Genomic DNA, 16,795 nt, shown 5'->3' on the forward strand with positions numbered 1-16,795 from the left:
GTCTGACTCTCTACCTGCTCCAAGGTGACTGACTGTCTACCTGGTCCAAGGTGACTGACTGATTGTCCACCTGCTCCAAGGCGACTGACTGATTGTCTACCTGCTCCAAGGTGACTGACTCTCTACCTGCTCCAAGGTGACTGACTGACTCTCTACCTGCTCCAAGGTGACTGAACGTCTACCTGGTCCAAGGTGACCTGACCGTCTCCCTGGTCCAAGGTGACTGACTGACTGACTGACTGTCTACCTGGTCCTAGGTGTACATAGAGATGTTATACTGCATGATAACGGGACTTTTCCAGGTGTTCAAAGTGAGTAACTGCACATATCAGTGTAACTACCCCCACAGTGGTGTGTGATGCTCACTACAGAAACACAGAGAGGATATCTCTACCCCACTCTTTAGTCAGCCAGCCAGCCAGCCAGCCAGCCAGTCAGTCAGTCAGTCAGTCAGTCAGTCAGTCATTCAGCCAGCCATCCAGTCAGTCAGTCAGCCAGCCAGCCAGTCATCCAGTCAGCCAGCCAGCCAGCCAGCCAGCCAGCCAGCCAGCCAGCCAGCCAGTCATCCAGTCAGCCAGCCAGCCAGTCAGCCAGTCAGCCAGCCAGTCAGCCAGCCAGTCAGCCAGTCAATCAGGGGCGGCAGGTAGCCTAGTGGTTAGAGCGTTGGTCCAGTAACCGAAAGGTTGCTAGATTGAATCCCCGAACTGACAAGGTAAAAAATCTATCGTTCTGCCCCTGAACACGGCAGTTAACCCACAGTTCCTAGGCCGTCATTGTAAATAAGAATGTGTTCTAAAAACTGATTTGCCTAGTTTAAATAAAGGTTTAAATTTACAATAAATAAAATAATACTCACTTGTTGTAAATCCAGCCCTCCCTGGGCCACATGGAAGAGAGGATGTGATCCGTATTCAGAAGTCTCAAACACCTTTAAGCACAGAGACAGACAGACAGACAGACAGACAGACAGACAGACAGACAGACAGACAGACCAGGGGTCAGACTTGGTACAGTCTGAACTGTAGGATGTTACAGACCTGTTCCCTCCCTACAGTAACTCAAGTAAAGGCACAAGGGTCAGACTCACCTCCGTATTGTACCAAACAACCCACCTCAAGGTACGCTGTCCCTACACTATCATTCTCATCCTCTTTCCTCGTCGACGTCACAGATTTAACATCAAACACATCATCGTGCGGCAGGAACATTTATCTGATCTTAAAAAAAGCCATTGATTTAGGGAATCACAGCCACGAGCATCAATGCTTTGTGTCCCAAATGGCACCCTATTCCCTATCTAGTGCACTACTTTCAACAGGGGCCCGTAGGACTCTGGCCAAAAGTAGTGCACTATGTAGGGAATAGGGTGCCATTTGGGACGGGTCCTGCACATCCACTTTAATGTGTTTTCTGCTCTGGAATTGTAGCTCTTGAACCCAGGCAGAAAATTATGAATATTCATGAAGACCATTGATCTTGATATTATTGTATGCTGCACGCAAACGTGTCTATGTGTGTGTGTGTGTGTGGGTTAGTGTGTGTGTGGGTTATAGTGTGTGTGTGTGTTAGTGTGTGTTAGTGTGTGTTAGTGTGTGTGTGGGTTATAGTGTGTGTGTGTGTTAGTGTGTGTTAGTGTGTGTTAGTGTGTATGTGGGTTATAGTGTGTGTGTGTGTGTGTGTTAGTGTGTGTTAGTGTGTGTTAGTGTGTATGTGGGTTATTGTGTGTGTGTGTGTTAGTGTGTGTTAGTGTGTATGTGGGTTATTGTGTGTGTGTGTGTGTTAGTGTGTGTTAGTGTGTGTTAGTGTGTATGTGGGTTATAGTGTGTGTGTGTGTTAGTGTGTGTTAGTGTGTGTTAGTGTGTATGTGGGTTATTAGTGTGTGTTAGTGTGTATGTGGGTTATTGTGTCTGTTTGTGTTAGTGTGTGTATGTGTGTGTGTGTTAGTGTGTATGTGTGTGTGTGTGTGTGTGTGTGTATGTGGGTTATTGTGTGTGTGTGTGTGTGTGTTAGTGTGTGTTAGTGTGCATGTGGGTTATTGTGTGTGTGTGTGTTAGTGTGTGTATGTGTGTGTGTGTGTGTATGTGTTAATGTGTGTGTATGTGTTAATGTGTGTGTGTGTTAGTGTGTATGTGGGTTATTGTGTGTGTGTGTGAATGTGTTAATGTGTGTGTATGTGTGTGTGTGTGTTAGTGTGTGCGTGTGTTAGTGTGTGTGTGGGTTATTGTGTGTGTGTGTGTGTGTTAATGTGTGTGTGTTAATGTGTGTGTGTTAGTGTGTTAGTGTGTGAATGTGTGTGTGTATGTGTTAATGTGTGTGTGTTAGTGTGTGTTAGCGTGTGTGTGTGTGTGTGTGTGTGCAGGTGTATGGGTGTGTGTTAGTGTGTGTGTGTAGGTGTATGTGTTTGTGTTAGTGTGTGTGTGCAGGTGTGTGTGTGTGTGTTAGTGTGTGTGTGCAGGTGTATGGGTGTGTGTTAGTGTGTGTGTGTAGGTGTATGTGTTTGTGTTAGTGTGTGTGTGCAGGTGTGTGTGTGTGTGTTAGTGTGTGTGTGCAGGTGTATGTGTGTGTGTGCAGGTGTGTGTGTGGTCTGTGATTCTAATGAGTAGTCATGCTAAGCTATGATGAATAAACATTTGGTTCTCTTTGGTGTCCACTGACTAAGCTTTGATGCAGTCAGTCATCCACGTGTGTGTGTGTGTGTGTGTGTGTGTGTGTGTGTGTGTGTGTGTGTGTGTGTGTGTGTGTGTGTGTGTGTGTGTGTGTGTGTGTGTGTGTGTGTGTGTGTGTGTGTGTGTGTGTGTGTGTGTGTGTGTGTGTGTGTGTGTGTGTGTGTGTGTGTGTGTGGAGTATGAGATAAGGGTGTGTTTGGCCTGGTAGTGGGCCGTCATTGTAAATAAGAATATGTTGTTGACTGACTTGCTGATTTAAATAAAGGTTACATTTAAAAAATAAATAAAACAATTCCAGTGAACGAATACAGACTAAGGGTTGAATATGTGATTCAGATATTTGAAATACTTGGGTTCAGTACTATTCTCTTGCTAATCGCACCTTGAAGTACTTCAAATATATACAATCAATATTGCAAAATGGTGTGGAGACCGGAGGACTTTGGATTTTGTGAGGTGGTTCCCCGGAAAAATAATTCTCCAATCAGGTCAATGATGTCATAATGAGTGGACTGGCGGACATTTTGAAGCTCTACTTTTCTACGGTGTGTTGTGTTAATGTTACGGGGGGGTTCTGATCCTCACCTGGTTCCCGCCGATCATGACTGTTCCCGGGGAGGGGCCGGGTCGATACGGAATAGTGGCTCCTTTCGGAGGTGACTAGATACAAGACAATCAAAATTAAAACAAGTATTAAACTCAGGGTAGCTTTTTTAATTAAAAACATCACAGCACAATTGAGGGCATAAAAAAAAAAAAAACACACAATCAAATATAGTTGTGCAGCCTAAAAGGACGGATGAGTTTCAGAAGGTCGGCGCCAACAGACGTTGGTTTGGGAAAACTTCTCCCGTTGAGGGCCATTTTCTGGTATAATCTCCACCCGGCACAGCCAGAAGAGGACTGGCCACCCCTCATAGCCTGGTTCCTCTCTAGGTTTATTCCTAGGTTCTGGCCTTTCTAGGGAGTTTTCCTAGCCACCGTGCTTCTACACCTGCATTGCTTGCTGTGTGGGGTTTTAGGCTGGGTTTCTGTACAGCACTTTGTGACATTAGCTGATGTAAGAAGGGCTTTATCAATACATTTGATTGATTGATTGACTAGAAACAAAACCAACCAAAAAACCACACAACAGTAATTCAGCAAAACGTAGATGTATCTATCGTTGATTCCACAACTACATGAAAGTGCACGCACGGATAGCGTCAGCATTTCTCTTCTCCCCCCAGCAGAGATTAAGGTGGAATAACAATGAGTTACTAAATCCTTTGATTTCTCTGTTTTAGCATTTAAGGCTAATCCTCATAAATACTCTACTCGCTGTGGTAAGCTAGTTCTTAAGCCTTGCAGATAAGAGGTTTTAATACATTTTAGATATTGTATTACAGACAAACAGATAGACAAACAGACATGATATCAGAGGGCACCATCAGACTAACTCTTGAAATAGCAAGTTCACACTTGTTTAAAAAAACAAACCCCCCAAAAAACCATATGTGGCCAGTTTATTAGGTACACCACCCCATTCACAAAAATGTAATGCTCCTACAGACAGTGAGTCACGTGGCCGTGGCTTGTTATATAAATCAGGCAGACAGGCATCAAGACATTCAGTTACTGTTCATTTGAACATTAGAATGAGCCCCCCCCCCCAAAAAAGACGTTTTTTTCCTAAACAGTAAAAATTGCCGGAGTCCGTCTTTAAATCAATTCTGACCTTCCGTCTCTTACCATGGCTGGTAATGACGTGATGTTGAAAACCATGAGGCCATACAACTAAAAACAACACTGATATCTGCTAAATGCTTTCGGGATGAAGTGTTTGAGAACGCAGCCGATTACCTCGAGAATGACAGTGCAGATGAGTTTAACACACTGGATCACGGCGTCTTGGGTTCCAGATATCGTCACTCCTCTCTCGGTGGAGTTGGGCAGAAGGTCCCCAGCTACCTGTACTTGTGCCCCGGTGGTCTGTTGAGTGAGAAAATACACAGGTCGTTTATCTGCTTTACAAGAGAAAAGACACAGGTCCTTTGTCTGCTTTACAAGAGAAAATACACGGGTCATTTATTTATCTGCTTTACAAGAGAAAATACACAGGTCCTTTGTCTGCTTTACAAGAGAAAATACACGGGTCATTTATTTATCTGCTTTACAAGAGAAAATACACAGGTCCTTTGTCTGCTTTACAAGAGAAAATACACGGGTCATTTATTTATCTGCTTTACAAGAGAAAATACACAGGTCATTTGTCTGCTTTACAAGAGAAAATACACAGGTCCTTTATCTGCTTTACAAGAGAAAATACACAGGTCATTTATTTATCTGCTTTACAAGAGAAAATACACAGGCCATTTATTTATCTGCTTTACAAGAGAAAATACACAGGTAATTTATTTATCTGCTTTACAAGAGAAAATACACAGGTAATTTATTTATCTGCTTTACAAGAGAAAATACACAGGTAATTTATTTATCTGCTTTACAAGAGAAAATACACAGGTAATTTATTTATCTGCTTTACAAGAGAAAATACACAGGTAATTTATTTATCTGCTTTACAAGAGAAAATACACAGGTCATTTATCTGCTTTACTAGAGAAAATACACAGGTAGTTTATCTGCTTTACAAGAGAAAATACACAGGTCATTTATCTGCTTTACAAGAGAAAATACACAGGTCAAGCTTGACTCCTTGTTGTTTACCTTTCAATTCTGTCTCATATTTATATTACAAATACACACAGACACTTTCTCAACTGTCTAAAAACAATTCTCCTCTCAAGTTCAAATAGTTCAAATAGTTGAAATGGTTCAAGTGGTTCAAATGGTTCAAGTGGTTCAAATGCTTCAAATGGTTCAAATGGTTCAAATGGTTCAAGTGGTTCAAATGCTTCAAATGGTTCAAATTGTTCAAATTGTTTATTTGCCGTTTGCAGGTATTAAAAGTCCTATAATGTTTTGTTGGAGATCTCTGTGTATTATGTACACATGTATAGTGATTTATTTTGATTTATTTAACCTTTATTTAACTAGGCAAGTCAGTTAAGAACACACTCTAATTTACAATGACGGCCTGTGGGCCAATTGTGCGCCGCCCTGTGGGACTCCCAATCAGGTCCTCCATCCGTTCCTAAACAGAACATCTATTAAACGTGCTGAGTGGTAAGATCAGGAAAAAACGGTTTAGTCATATGTACTGAAGTAGGATAATAATACAAGTCAGGTTCCTCCTCGGCTCTTCTCATCCATCTTCTCATACATTGCTCTGATCTGAAATAACTGACCAGGTGAAAGCCATCCTAATGGGGCGGCAGGTAGCCTAGTGGTTAGAGTGTAGAGGCCGGAATAGTTGCTGGATCGAATCCCTGAGCTGACAAGGTAAAAATCTGTCGGTCTGAGCAAGGATGTTAATCCACTGTTTCCCGGGCGCCGTGGATGTCGATTAAGACAGCCCCCCCCCCCCCGCACCTCTCTGATTCAGAGGGGTGGGGTTAAATGAGGAAGACACATTTCAGTTGAATGCATTCAGTTGTACAACTGACTAGGTATCCCCCTTTACAACTGACTAGGTATCCCCCTTTACAACTGACTAGGTATCCCCCTTTACAACTGACTAGGTATCCCCCTTTACAACTGACTAGGTATCCCCCTTTACAACTGACTAGGTATCCCCCTTTACAACTGACTAGGTATCCCCCTTTACAACTGACTAGGTATCCCCCTTTACAACTGACTAGGTATCCCCCTTTACAACTGACTAGGTATCCCCCTTTACAACTGACTAGGTATCCCCCTTTACAACTGACTAGGTATCCCCTCTTTCCCCTTTAATGATGAGCTTCCACCATATTGTTTTCACCTGTCAAATGGGAAAAATCCACCTGTCATTTTTCTGACACACAGATGCATAATAAACTGTATCACATGAATCAGACTTTGAACAGGCTCTGTCCTCTCCTCACCTGCTTTACTGTACTGTACTGAAAGAACAGACAGCGAGCCACCATTTTGTTTTCACAGGTCAAGTCTTATCCAATCAGTGCAGACGAAGGGGACGAGACTAGCAGAGGACAGACGTTGAAGCGATTGGTAAAGAGAAACACTCACCTCTCTGATCTCCTTGATCTTGGAGCCGCCCTTCCCGATGAGAGAGCCACATTGGCTGGCAGGAATGACCAATCGTAGGGTGACGGGAGGCTTGCTGGTGACCGTGCCATTGGCTACCAGAGTTGAAAGGTCCTAGAGAGAACAAAGCTGATTGGTTGAAGAAGGCTTGTACCTTAAAGCTTTTAGTAATTTAGCAAAAACTCGTATTCTTAGTGTAATCAACTAAGGTAGGTAAAAAGAGCCACATAGCACAGTGATGCTAAAACCAGGGGTTTAGTAGGGATACCTGGGTAAATGCTGGTCAAGATGAGGGCTAGTGATGTAAATACCATTCCTATACAAGTATAAACACCATCTGGAACATGTAGAGTTTAGTTCACACGTCAACGGTCCTGGATCCTGCCAGTCAAGAGAAATAAAGGTTGATCGAACAGCTGTCTACCTGCCTGCCTGCCTGTCACACACACACACAGAACTGTGCCCAACCTCTTGTCTGTTGCATTCCTCTCTCCGTTCCTATGTACATCCCAGACAATATTTACACTGCTGGTCAAATCTGTTCACCTTTGGAGACACCTTTCACCCTACGAGGGTGACTCGTGGATCAGGTTTTCCTGGTGACCCCATGTGACCTGAACAATGACATCTCTAGGGCTTTATATTCAGGGATTTCCCTTTGCACAAGCCCTACATCATCACATGTTTATTATTTAACCAGGCAAGGCAGTTAAAAACTAATTCTTATTTACAACGAGGAACAGGGACACTGGGTTAACTACCGTGTTCAGAGGCAGAATGACAGATGTTTACCTCGTCAGCTCGGGGATTCGATCTAGCAACTTTTCGGTTACTGGCCCAACGCTCTAACCACTAGACAACCTGCCTCCCCCCCATAGTACTGCTCCTGCATATAACACTCTGCTGCATTAGAGGACTCATAGAGGTCCAAGGCTTTATGTCCATTAGTTAGACATAGACTTCTCTATTTCACACACAGACACAATCTCTCTCTCTCTCTCACACGCACGCACGCACGCACGCACGCACGCACGCACGCACGCACGCACGCATCCTAAATCATGGCACCAATCAATTAGCTGTAGCGTTGCACCAATCAATTAGCCGTAGCATTGCGCCAATCAATTAGCCGTAGCATTGCACCAATCAATTAGCCGTAGCATTGCACCAATCAATTAGCCGTAGCATTGCGCCAATCAATTAGCCGTAGCATTGCGCCAATCAATTAGCCGTAGCATTGCACCAATCAATTAGCCATAACATTGCACCAATCAATTAGCCGAATGCATCGCAACAATCAATTAGCCGTAGCATCGCACCAATCAATTAGCCGTAGCGTCGCACCAATCAATTAGCCTTAGCATCGCACCAATCAATTAGCCGTAGCATCGCACCAATCAATTAGCCGTAGCATGTCTCTAGTAGCGTTTGAAATGCAAATAGCATGGGCTGTCCAGCCGCCCATCACATCAGTTTAGAGGCTACGTGACCAGAATCAGTTGTATGCTTCCCTGACTCAAACCTATAGTCTCCCCCCTGCAGAATTCAACGTAATGCACACATGATTATGTGTTTCTCTCCAAACAGAACGTGTGTATAAATTATCAAGGGGTTTGGCGTTTGGAAGGATCGTTTTAGTATTCTTTCAGCGCTAACTCCTAAATCTCTTGAGCACTGCTTGGAATGGATGGGAGAGAAAATATACGTTTGTATTCAAAATAACCTGGAGATGAAATCCGTATGCCGATGAGGCAGTGACTTCCTGTCTCTCTATTTTAATCTCTCTTAATGTCTTTCTCTTTCTCCCTCCCTCCCTCCCTCCCTCCCTCCCTCCCTCCCTCCCTCCCTCCCTCCCTCCCTCCCTCCCTCCCTCCCTCCTTCTGGAGCTCTATCCCATCCCTCCCTCCCCTCCCTCCCCCCTCTCTCTCTCTGTATCTCTATCCCCCTCCCTCTCTCTCCCCTTCCCTCTCTCTCTGTATCTCCCTCCCCTCCCTCTCTCTCTGTATCTCTCTCCCCCTCCCTCTGTACCCCCCCCTCCCCCTCTCCCCCGTCTCTTCCCCTCCCTCCCTCCCTCCCATCTCTCTCTCTGTTAGCTACACCTCTCTTTTCTGTCTGGTTGATTGGACGGCCGGTTTCTCCTCATGTGGATCAGGGAGATTTAAATGTCACCTCTGAAGATTTAATTTTAAACTATGAAATACTCTCTTAATAGAACAGTATAATCCTCCTTAGTCAATCCAACACTCTAAATCAGTGAACAAACCACAGGAAATAGCTACTTCCTTCTATAAGGGACTCTGTCTGTCTGTCTGTCTGTCTGTCTGTCTGTCTGTCTGTCTGTCTGTCTGTCTGTCTGTCTCTGTCTCTGTCTCTGTCTCTGTCTCTCTCTCTCAGACTTTCCAATATCCACACATACTACTTTGAATGCATGCCCTATATATATATATATATATATATATATATATATATATATATATATATATATATATATATATATATATATATATATATATATATATATATATACACACACATGGTATGCTGGTACTATGGATATTCCCAATAGGTTCCAATATCCATACTAGCAATACTGTATATGTATAATGTATGTCCAATATATTGCTTCATTATAAGCGCTGAGCTAGAGTGGGTACTGGGATCGTAGGCAAAGAAACACTTTCTCTTCTCTGCCTCATCTGCACTTTCTGATGGGAATGAAACAGCAATAGTAGTATATATATATATATATTTAGGCAATACGGCCTGAGGAGGTGTGGTATACGGCCAATATACCACGACTAAGGGCTGTTCTTCTTCTTAAGCCTTGGTATATTGGCAATGTACCGCAAACCTCGAGGGGGTGGTTACCAACCTCGATTGGGTGGTTAACTGGTTACCAGTTAAAAATACATGTTTTGTCATACCTGTGGTATACGGTCTGATATACCACGGCTGTCAGCCAATCAGCATTCAGGGCTCGAACTACCCAGTTTATATATATATATATATATATATATATATATATATATATATATATATATATATATATATATATATATATATATATATATATACTCGTACTACTAAACAATCTATATATATATATATATATATATATATATATATATATATATACAAATCTCTTTTTGTAACAAAAGCAAAGAGCAACACAGTGTGTCCTCAGAGGAAGTTAACAGAACATACAGTCATTCAGCCATTGAAATATGTGTGTGTTTCTTTCTGTTCTCTGTGTCTTTAAGAGTCACAATGCTATTACACAGTGTTGGTTTATATTGGGTTGGGGGGGGAAGTCAGACTACCATGTGATGACTTGTTATTGTCCATTGTAAAAGCAGAAAAGAGACATGGCTGACCCACCAGCTGGCCAAGTCTGAATGGAGCTCCTTGTAACCTTCTCTCTTTCAGTAGCGTGTTCTACATCACACTAAAACGTGCTCTTGATCACACTACTGTGTTGTACATCACGTGACTGGGTGGAGCAAGGCTCCAGGAACACCCCTAGTGTTACTATGACAACTCTGTCTTCACTGTGAAGGGATGAGAGGAGTTAACAGAGGGACTGTGAGAGGAGGTTCCTACAAGATGTCTGTAAGCCTGTATGTGTGACAGAAAGAACTAGAGATAAACACGCACGCACGCGCACACACACACACACACACACACACACACACACACACACACACACACACACACACACACACACACACACACACACACACACACACACACACACACACACACACACACACACACACCACACACACACACACACACACACACACACACACACACTGCACGCTCTCTCTCCCTGGATGTGTTTCAGATAACAGCTGCCCGCCAAAAACCGGTCTGACGTGATGTGTGAGACTAGCCTCAGCAGCGATGCGATGCGATGACGCAGACTCGTAGAAACAAAAACATCCACACATCTCAAGGATAAACTAGACCATTTCTTTTTACAGAAAAAAAGATGATCAAACCAAACCAAAATGCTGTACAATAGTTTCCCAGACAACGACAGTTCACCGAAGGCTTCGTACTTCCTCTCTCACGTAACATTTCCAAGCGCCCGGCTCCTTTCTCTATCGCTGAAAAAGCTGGTCATGCCCTCAGTCGTGGATGCTTGTCGAGAGCTGTTCGGCCCAACTGCTGCTACAAAGATCAGTGAAATCCTACTTTCACGCATCCAGGATATAGCAGATGATATTGACTCACATGCAGGTTTTAGACAGAGCCCACACATGAAATTGGTTTGCAATCCAATTAGACGAGGCGACACACATTTCAAATGCCGCTTCTTGTGTACGTTTATTTCACAACTGCAGGTGAAATATTCTGTGTTCTGAATGAGTACATAACGGGACATGATTTAGGAATTAGGGTCCATCGAATTGGGATCTGTTAGGCCCTACTGACGAGACCGCTGCTCAACCTGTCCATGCAGGGACCCGTGCAAGTGGCATTTTCGAAGCAAACGATAAATTGGCAATTTCAAGAAAAGGCTGTGCGTCTGGAGAGACAGAGTGGTTAGAGGTACGGTGGCTCTTCAGCAGGAGAGTCAATTTGTTAAAAACGTTTTTTGTTAAAGAAAGAAAAAATAAGCAATATCTGTGTCTACTGATGTCCTGTTCAGCATGAGAAGGAGAATGTGAATATGAGAAGGAGAACGTGAAGCGTGATTCATCACTCCAGAGAACATGTTCCCACTGCTCCAGAGTCCAATGGCGGTGAGCTTTGCACCAATCCAGCTGACACTTGGCATTGAGCATGATGATCTTAGGCTTGTGTGCAGCTGCTCAGGCATGGAAACCCATTTCATGAAGCTCCCGACGAACAGTTATTGTGCTGACGTTGCTTCCAGAGGCACTTTGGAACTCGGTAGTGAATGATGCAACCAAGGACAGACAACGTTTACACAGTACGCGCTTCAGCACTCGGCGGTCCAGTTCTGTGAGCTTGTGTGGCCTACCACTTTGCGGCTAAGCCGTTGTTGTTCCTAGACGTTTCCACTTCACAATAACAGCACTTACAGTTGACCGAGGCAGCTCTAGCTGACCTGTTGGGAAGGTGGCTTCCTATGACGACGCCAAGTTGAAAGTCTTCGATGCCACGACGCCACGTTGAAAGTCTTCAATGCCACGACGCCACGTTGAAAGTCTTCAATGCCACGACGCCACGTTGAAAGTCTTCGATGCCACGACGCCACGTTGAAAGTCTTCGATGCCACGACGCCACGTTGAAAGTCTTCGATGCCACGACGCCACGTTGAAAGTCTTCGATGCCACGACGCCACGTTGAAAGTCTTCGATGCCACGACGCCACGTTGAAAGTCTTCGATGCCACGACGCCACGTTGAAAGTCTTCGATGCCACGATGCCACGTTGAAAGTCTTCGATGCCACGACGCCACGTTGAAAGTCTTCGATGCCACGACGCCACGTTGAAAGTCTTCGATGCCACGACGCCACGTTGAAAGTCTTCGATGCCACGACGCCACGTTGAAAGTCTTCGATGCCACGATGCCACGTTGAAAGTCTTCGATGCCACGACGCCACGTTGAAAGTCTTCGATGCCACGACGCCACGTTGAAAGCTCTTCAGTGAGGCCATTCTACTGACAATGTTTGTTTATGCAGATCGCATGGCCGTGTGCTCAAATGTCTCCACCTGTCAGCAGCGTGTGTGGCTGAAATAGCCGAATCCACTACGTTGAAGGGGTGTCCGCATACTTTTGTATATATAGTGTATAAATCAGAGTTATTATTGACCTCACAATAAGCCATATTTGAGTAATTGACATACTTTACTATGAAGCGGCAGCGGCAGAGATGGACAGCGCTGAAAGTAGCTAAATCAAAAAGACCTAATTCCTTTATACAGTCTTCATTTTAATTTAACTTTAAGCTACTAACAACAGGAGGGGCTTTCTGTTGAACCCTATTTCTTCCTGTTCCACAAATAAGAGCTAACCTGTTTGACAGACGAAATGTTAGTCTACTATCCATAGATTTTGTCGGACAATTCTTTCAGTCTCCATGCACTCATTAAATAATCTCAGTGTCTGTGAAGAGATGGATGTGTTAAAACCAGGGCTCGAATTGATGGGGTATGTGAGGGTATATTGAGGGGGTATGTGAGGGTATATTGAGGGGGTATGTGAGGGTATATTGAAGGGGTATGTGAGGGTATATTGAGGGGGTATGTGAGGGTATATTGAGGGGGTATGTGAGGGTATATTGAGGGGGTATGTGAGAGTATATTGAGGGCGTATGTGAGGGTATATTGAGGGCGTATGTGAGGGTATATTGAGGGGGTATGTGAGGGTATATTGAGGGGGTATGTGAGGGTATATTGAGGGGGTATGTGAGGGTATATTGAAGGGGGGGGGGGCATTGGAGGGAAACGCCTCACAAGTCCTCAAGTGGCAGCTTCATTAAATAGTACCCGCAAAACACCAGTGTTAACATCAACAGTGAAGAGGCGACTCCAGGATGCTGGTCTTCCAGGCAGAGTTGCAAAGAAAAAGTCATATCTCAGACTGGCCAAAAAACAAAGATTAAGACGGGCAAAAGAGCAGCATCCCGGAGTCGCCTCTTCACTGTTGACGTTGAGACTGGTGTTTTGCGGGTACTATTTAATGAAGCTGCCAGTTGAGGACTTGTGAGGCGTCTGTTTCTCAAACTAGACACTCTAATGTACTTGTCCTCTTGCTCAGTTGTGCACTGGGGCCTCCCACTCCTCTTTCTATTCTGGTTAGAGCCATCTTGAGCTGTTCTGTGAAGGGAGTTGTACACAGCGTTGTACGAGATCTTCAGTTTCTTGGCAATTTCTCATATAGAATAGCCTTCATTTCTCAGAACAAGATTAGACTGACAAGTTACAGAAGAAAGTTCTTTGTTTTTGGCCATTTTGAGCCTGTAATCGAACCCACAAATGCTGATGCTCCAGATACTCAACTAGTCTAAAGAAGGCCAGTTTTATTGCTTTTTTAATCAGAACAACAGTTTTCAGCTGTGCTAACAAAATTGCAAAAGGGTTTTCTAATGATCAATTAGCATTTTAAAATGATAAACTTGGATTGGCTAACACAACGTGCCTTTGGAACACAGGAGTGATGGGTGCTGATAATGGGGGGCCTCTGTAGATATTCCCCAAAAAATCAGCCGTTTCCAGCTACAATAGTCATTTACAACATTAAGAATGTCCACACTGTATTTCTGATCAATTTGATGTCATTTTAATGGACAAAAAAAAGTGTTTTTTCTTTCAAAAACAAGGACATTTCTAAGTGACCCCAAAACTTGTGAACGGTAGAGTATATATTTTTACTTAAATAATAATGAGACGATAAAGGCCTTATTAGTCCTTACAGTCATCCCACAGTGCCATTGAATTCCCTTTCAGAGAGTTTGGCCAGTCTTTCATTTGAGGATCATGTAGTAAGCTATTCATGCCTCGTTTGTTAATTTAGCCATGCAGATGTTCTCATATTCACATGCCCTAATCAACAGTCAACACAAATCTATTTTGTAATAACAATATCATGGAAATAAAATAGAATAAATTACAAAATGATAGTTTCCCAAATGTAAAAAAACAGTTTCAAGTACTGATGATATGTGGTTGCTGTGTTTGACACAACAATCGTGTTTTTCTCTAAATCATTGACGATCAGATACTTCAGTAGTAACTGGTTCTGTTCGGAATTTTATTATATATATATATATTTTTTTTTACAGTTGACAGTCAACTTTAGCCATGTTCAAAACGTAAACTACTCTCGTCTATAACATTAGTCTGTACAGAAACCAAAAAGGTCTCCGGTGCTGCAGCTCATTCAATGTCATGTTCTGTTGATTTATGAAAAAATATTATAATTGTCTCCGGTCAATGAAAATGATGTAGAATTGAATGAAATAGGTTTCAATTTATTTATTTTTTTCGGAGACCACAAATAAGATGAAAGATTTGTACAGTGTTTTTATTATAGTGGATATTTTTTCACCCCTACTCTCGTTCTCGGTCTGCCATTCCACAGCCTCCTGGATACTTTGTCATGTAATGCTTACAGCATGAAGTACAGTTTCTAAAACTTCATATCTAATGCTCTGGTCTGTACTAGGGGTGAGGGTTAACTTCATATCTAATGCTCTGGTCTGTACTAAGAGTGAGGGTTAACTTCATATCTAATGCTCTGGTCTGTACTAGGGGTGAGGGTTAACTTCATATCTAATGCTCTGGTCTGTGCTAAGGGTGATGGTTAACTTCATATCTAATGCTCTGGTCTGTACTAGGGGTGAGGGTTAGCTTCATATCTAATGCTCTGGTCTGTACTAGGGGTGAGGGTTAACTTCATATCTAATGCTCTGGTCTGTACTAGGGGTGAGGGTTAACTTCATATCTAATGCTCTGGTCTGTACTAGGGGTGAGGGTTAACTTCATATCTAATGCTCTGGTCTGTACTAGGGGTGAGGGCTAGCTTCATATCTAATGCTCTGGTCTGTGCTAGGGGTGAGGGTTAACTTCATATCTAATGCTCTGGTCTGTACTAGGGGTGAGGGTTAACTTCATATCTAATGCTCTGGTCTGTACTAGGGGTGAGGGTTAACTTCATATCTAATGCTCTGGTCTGTGCTAGGGGTGAGGGTTAACTTCATATCTAATGCTCTGGTCTGTACTAGGGGTGAGGGCTAGCTTCATATCTAATGCTCTGGTCTGTACTAGGGGTGAGGGTTAACTTCATATCTAATGCTATGGTCTGTACTAGGGGTGAGGGTTAACTTCATATCTAATGCTCTGGTCTGTACTAGGGGTGAGGGTTAACTTCATATCTAATGCTCTGGTCTGTACTAGGGGTGAGGGTTAACTTCATATCTAATGCTCTGGTCTGTACTGAGAGTGAGGGTTAACTTCATATCTAATGCTCTGGTCTGTACTGAGAGTGAGGGTTAACTTCATATCTAATGCTCTGGTCTGTACTGAGAGTGAGGGTTAACTTCATATCTAATGCTCTGGTCTGTCCTAGGGGTGAGAGTTAACTTCATATCTAATGCTCTGGTCTGTACTAGGGGTGAGGGTTAACTTCATATCTAATGCTCTGGTCTGTACTAGCGGTGAGGTTTAGCTTCATATCTAATGCTCTGGTCTGTACTGAGAGTGAGGGTTAACTTCATATCTAATGCTCTGGTCTGTACTGAGAGTGAGGGTTAACTTCATATCTAATGCTCTGGTCTGTACTGAGCGTGAGGGTTAACTTCATATCTAATGCTCTGGTCTGTACTAGGGGTGAGGGTTAACTTCATATCTAATGCTCTGGTCTGTACTAGGGGTGAGGGTTAACTTCATATCTAATGCTCTGGTCTGTACTAGGGGTGAGGGTTAACTTCATATCTAATGCTCTGGTCTGTACTGAGAGTGAGGGTTAACTTCATATCTAATGCTCTGGTCTGTACTAGGGGTGAGGGTTAACTTCATATCTAATGCTCTGGTCTGTACTGAGAGTGAGGGTTAACTTCATATCTAATGCTCTGGTCTGTACTAGGGGTGAGGGTTAACTTCATATCTAATGCTCTGGTCTGTACTAGCGGTGAGGTTTAGCTTCATATCTAATGCTCTGGTCTGTGCTAGGGGTGAGGGTTAACTTCATATCTAATGCTCTAGTCTGTGCTAGGGGTGAGGGTTAACTTCATATCTAATGCTCTGGTCTGTACTAGGGGTGAGGGTTAACTTCATATCTAATGCTCTGGTCTGTACTAGGGGTGAGGGTTAACTTCATATCTAATGCTCTGGTCTGTACTAGGGGTGAGGGTAAATGGTAGGCATGTTCTCTGCTATCCATTTTATGTTTTAATTATTATTTTGTGCATAAGGGGAGGGTCACTTGTTTTTTTCCAAGTGTTCAGGGAGGGAGGGTAAAAAGAATTACTGAAGGGAGGGCCATCAATTTTCATTTCAGAGTGATTCAATTTTCTCCAGATATCCC

At 43.3% G+C, this 16,795-nt stretch overlaps 1 protein-coding gene across 1 annotated transcript in view; it reads right to left on the bottom strand.

Annotated features, from left to right (window-relative positions):
• LOC129851372 (poly(rC)-binding protein 2-like) overlaps window positions 1–16,795 on the bottom strand; it is a 173,041-nt gene that overhangs the window by 47,710 nt on the left and 108,536 nt on the right. The window contains exons 6-9 of the mRNA XM_055917875.1: window positions 6,777–6,908; window positions 4,509–4,637; window positions 3,252–3,326; window positions 857–928 (exon numbers count right to left, since the gene is read on the bottom strand). Of these exons, the coding sequence (XP_055773850.1) occupies window positions 857–928; window positions 3,252–3,326; window positions 4,509–4,637; window positions 6,777–6,908 (408 nt within the window). The remainder of the gene's footprint in view (window positions 1–856; window positions 929–3,251; window positions 3,327–4,508; window positions 4,638–6,776; window positions 6,909–16,795) is intronic.

The sequence above is a fragment of the Salvelinus fontinalis genome, chromosome 3, assembly GCF_029448725.1.
Source record: "Salvelinus fontinalis isolate EN_2023a chromosome 3, ASM2944872v1, whole genome shotgun sequence".
Taxonomy (NCBI): Eukaryota; Metazoa; Chordata; class Actinopteri; order Salmoniformes; family Salmonidae; genus Salvelinus; species Salvelinus fontinalis.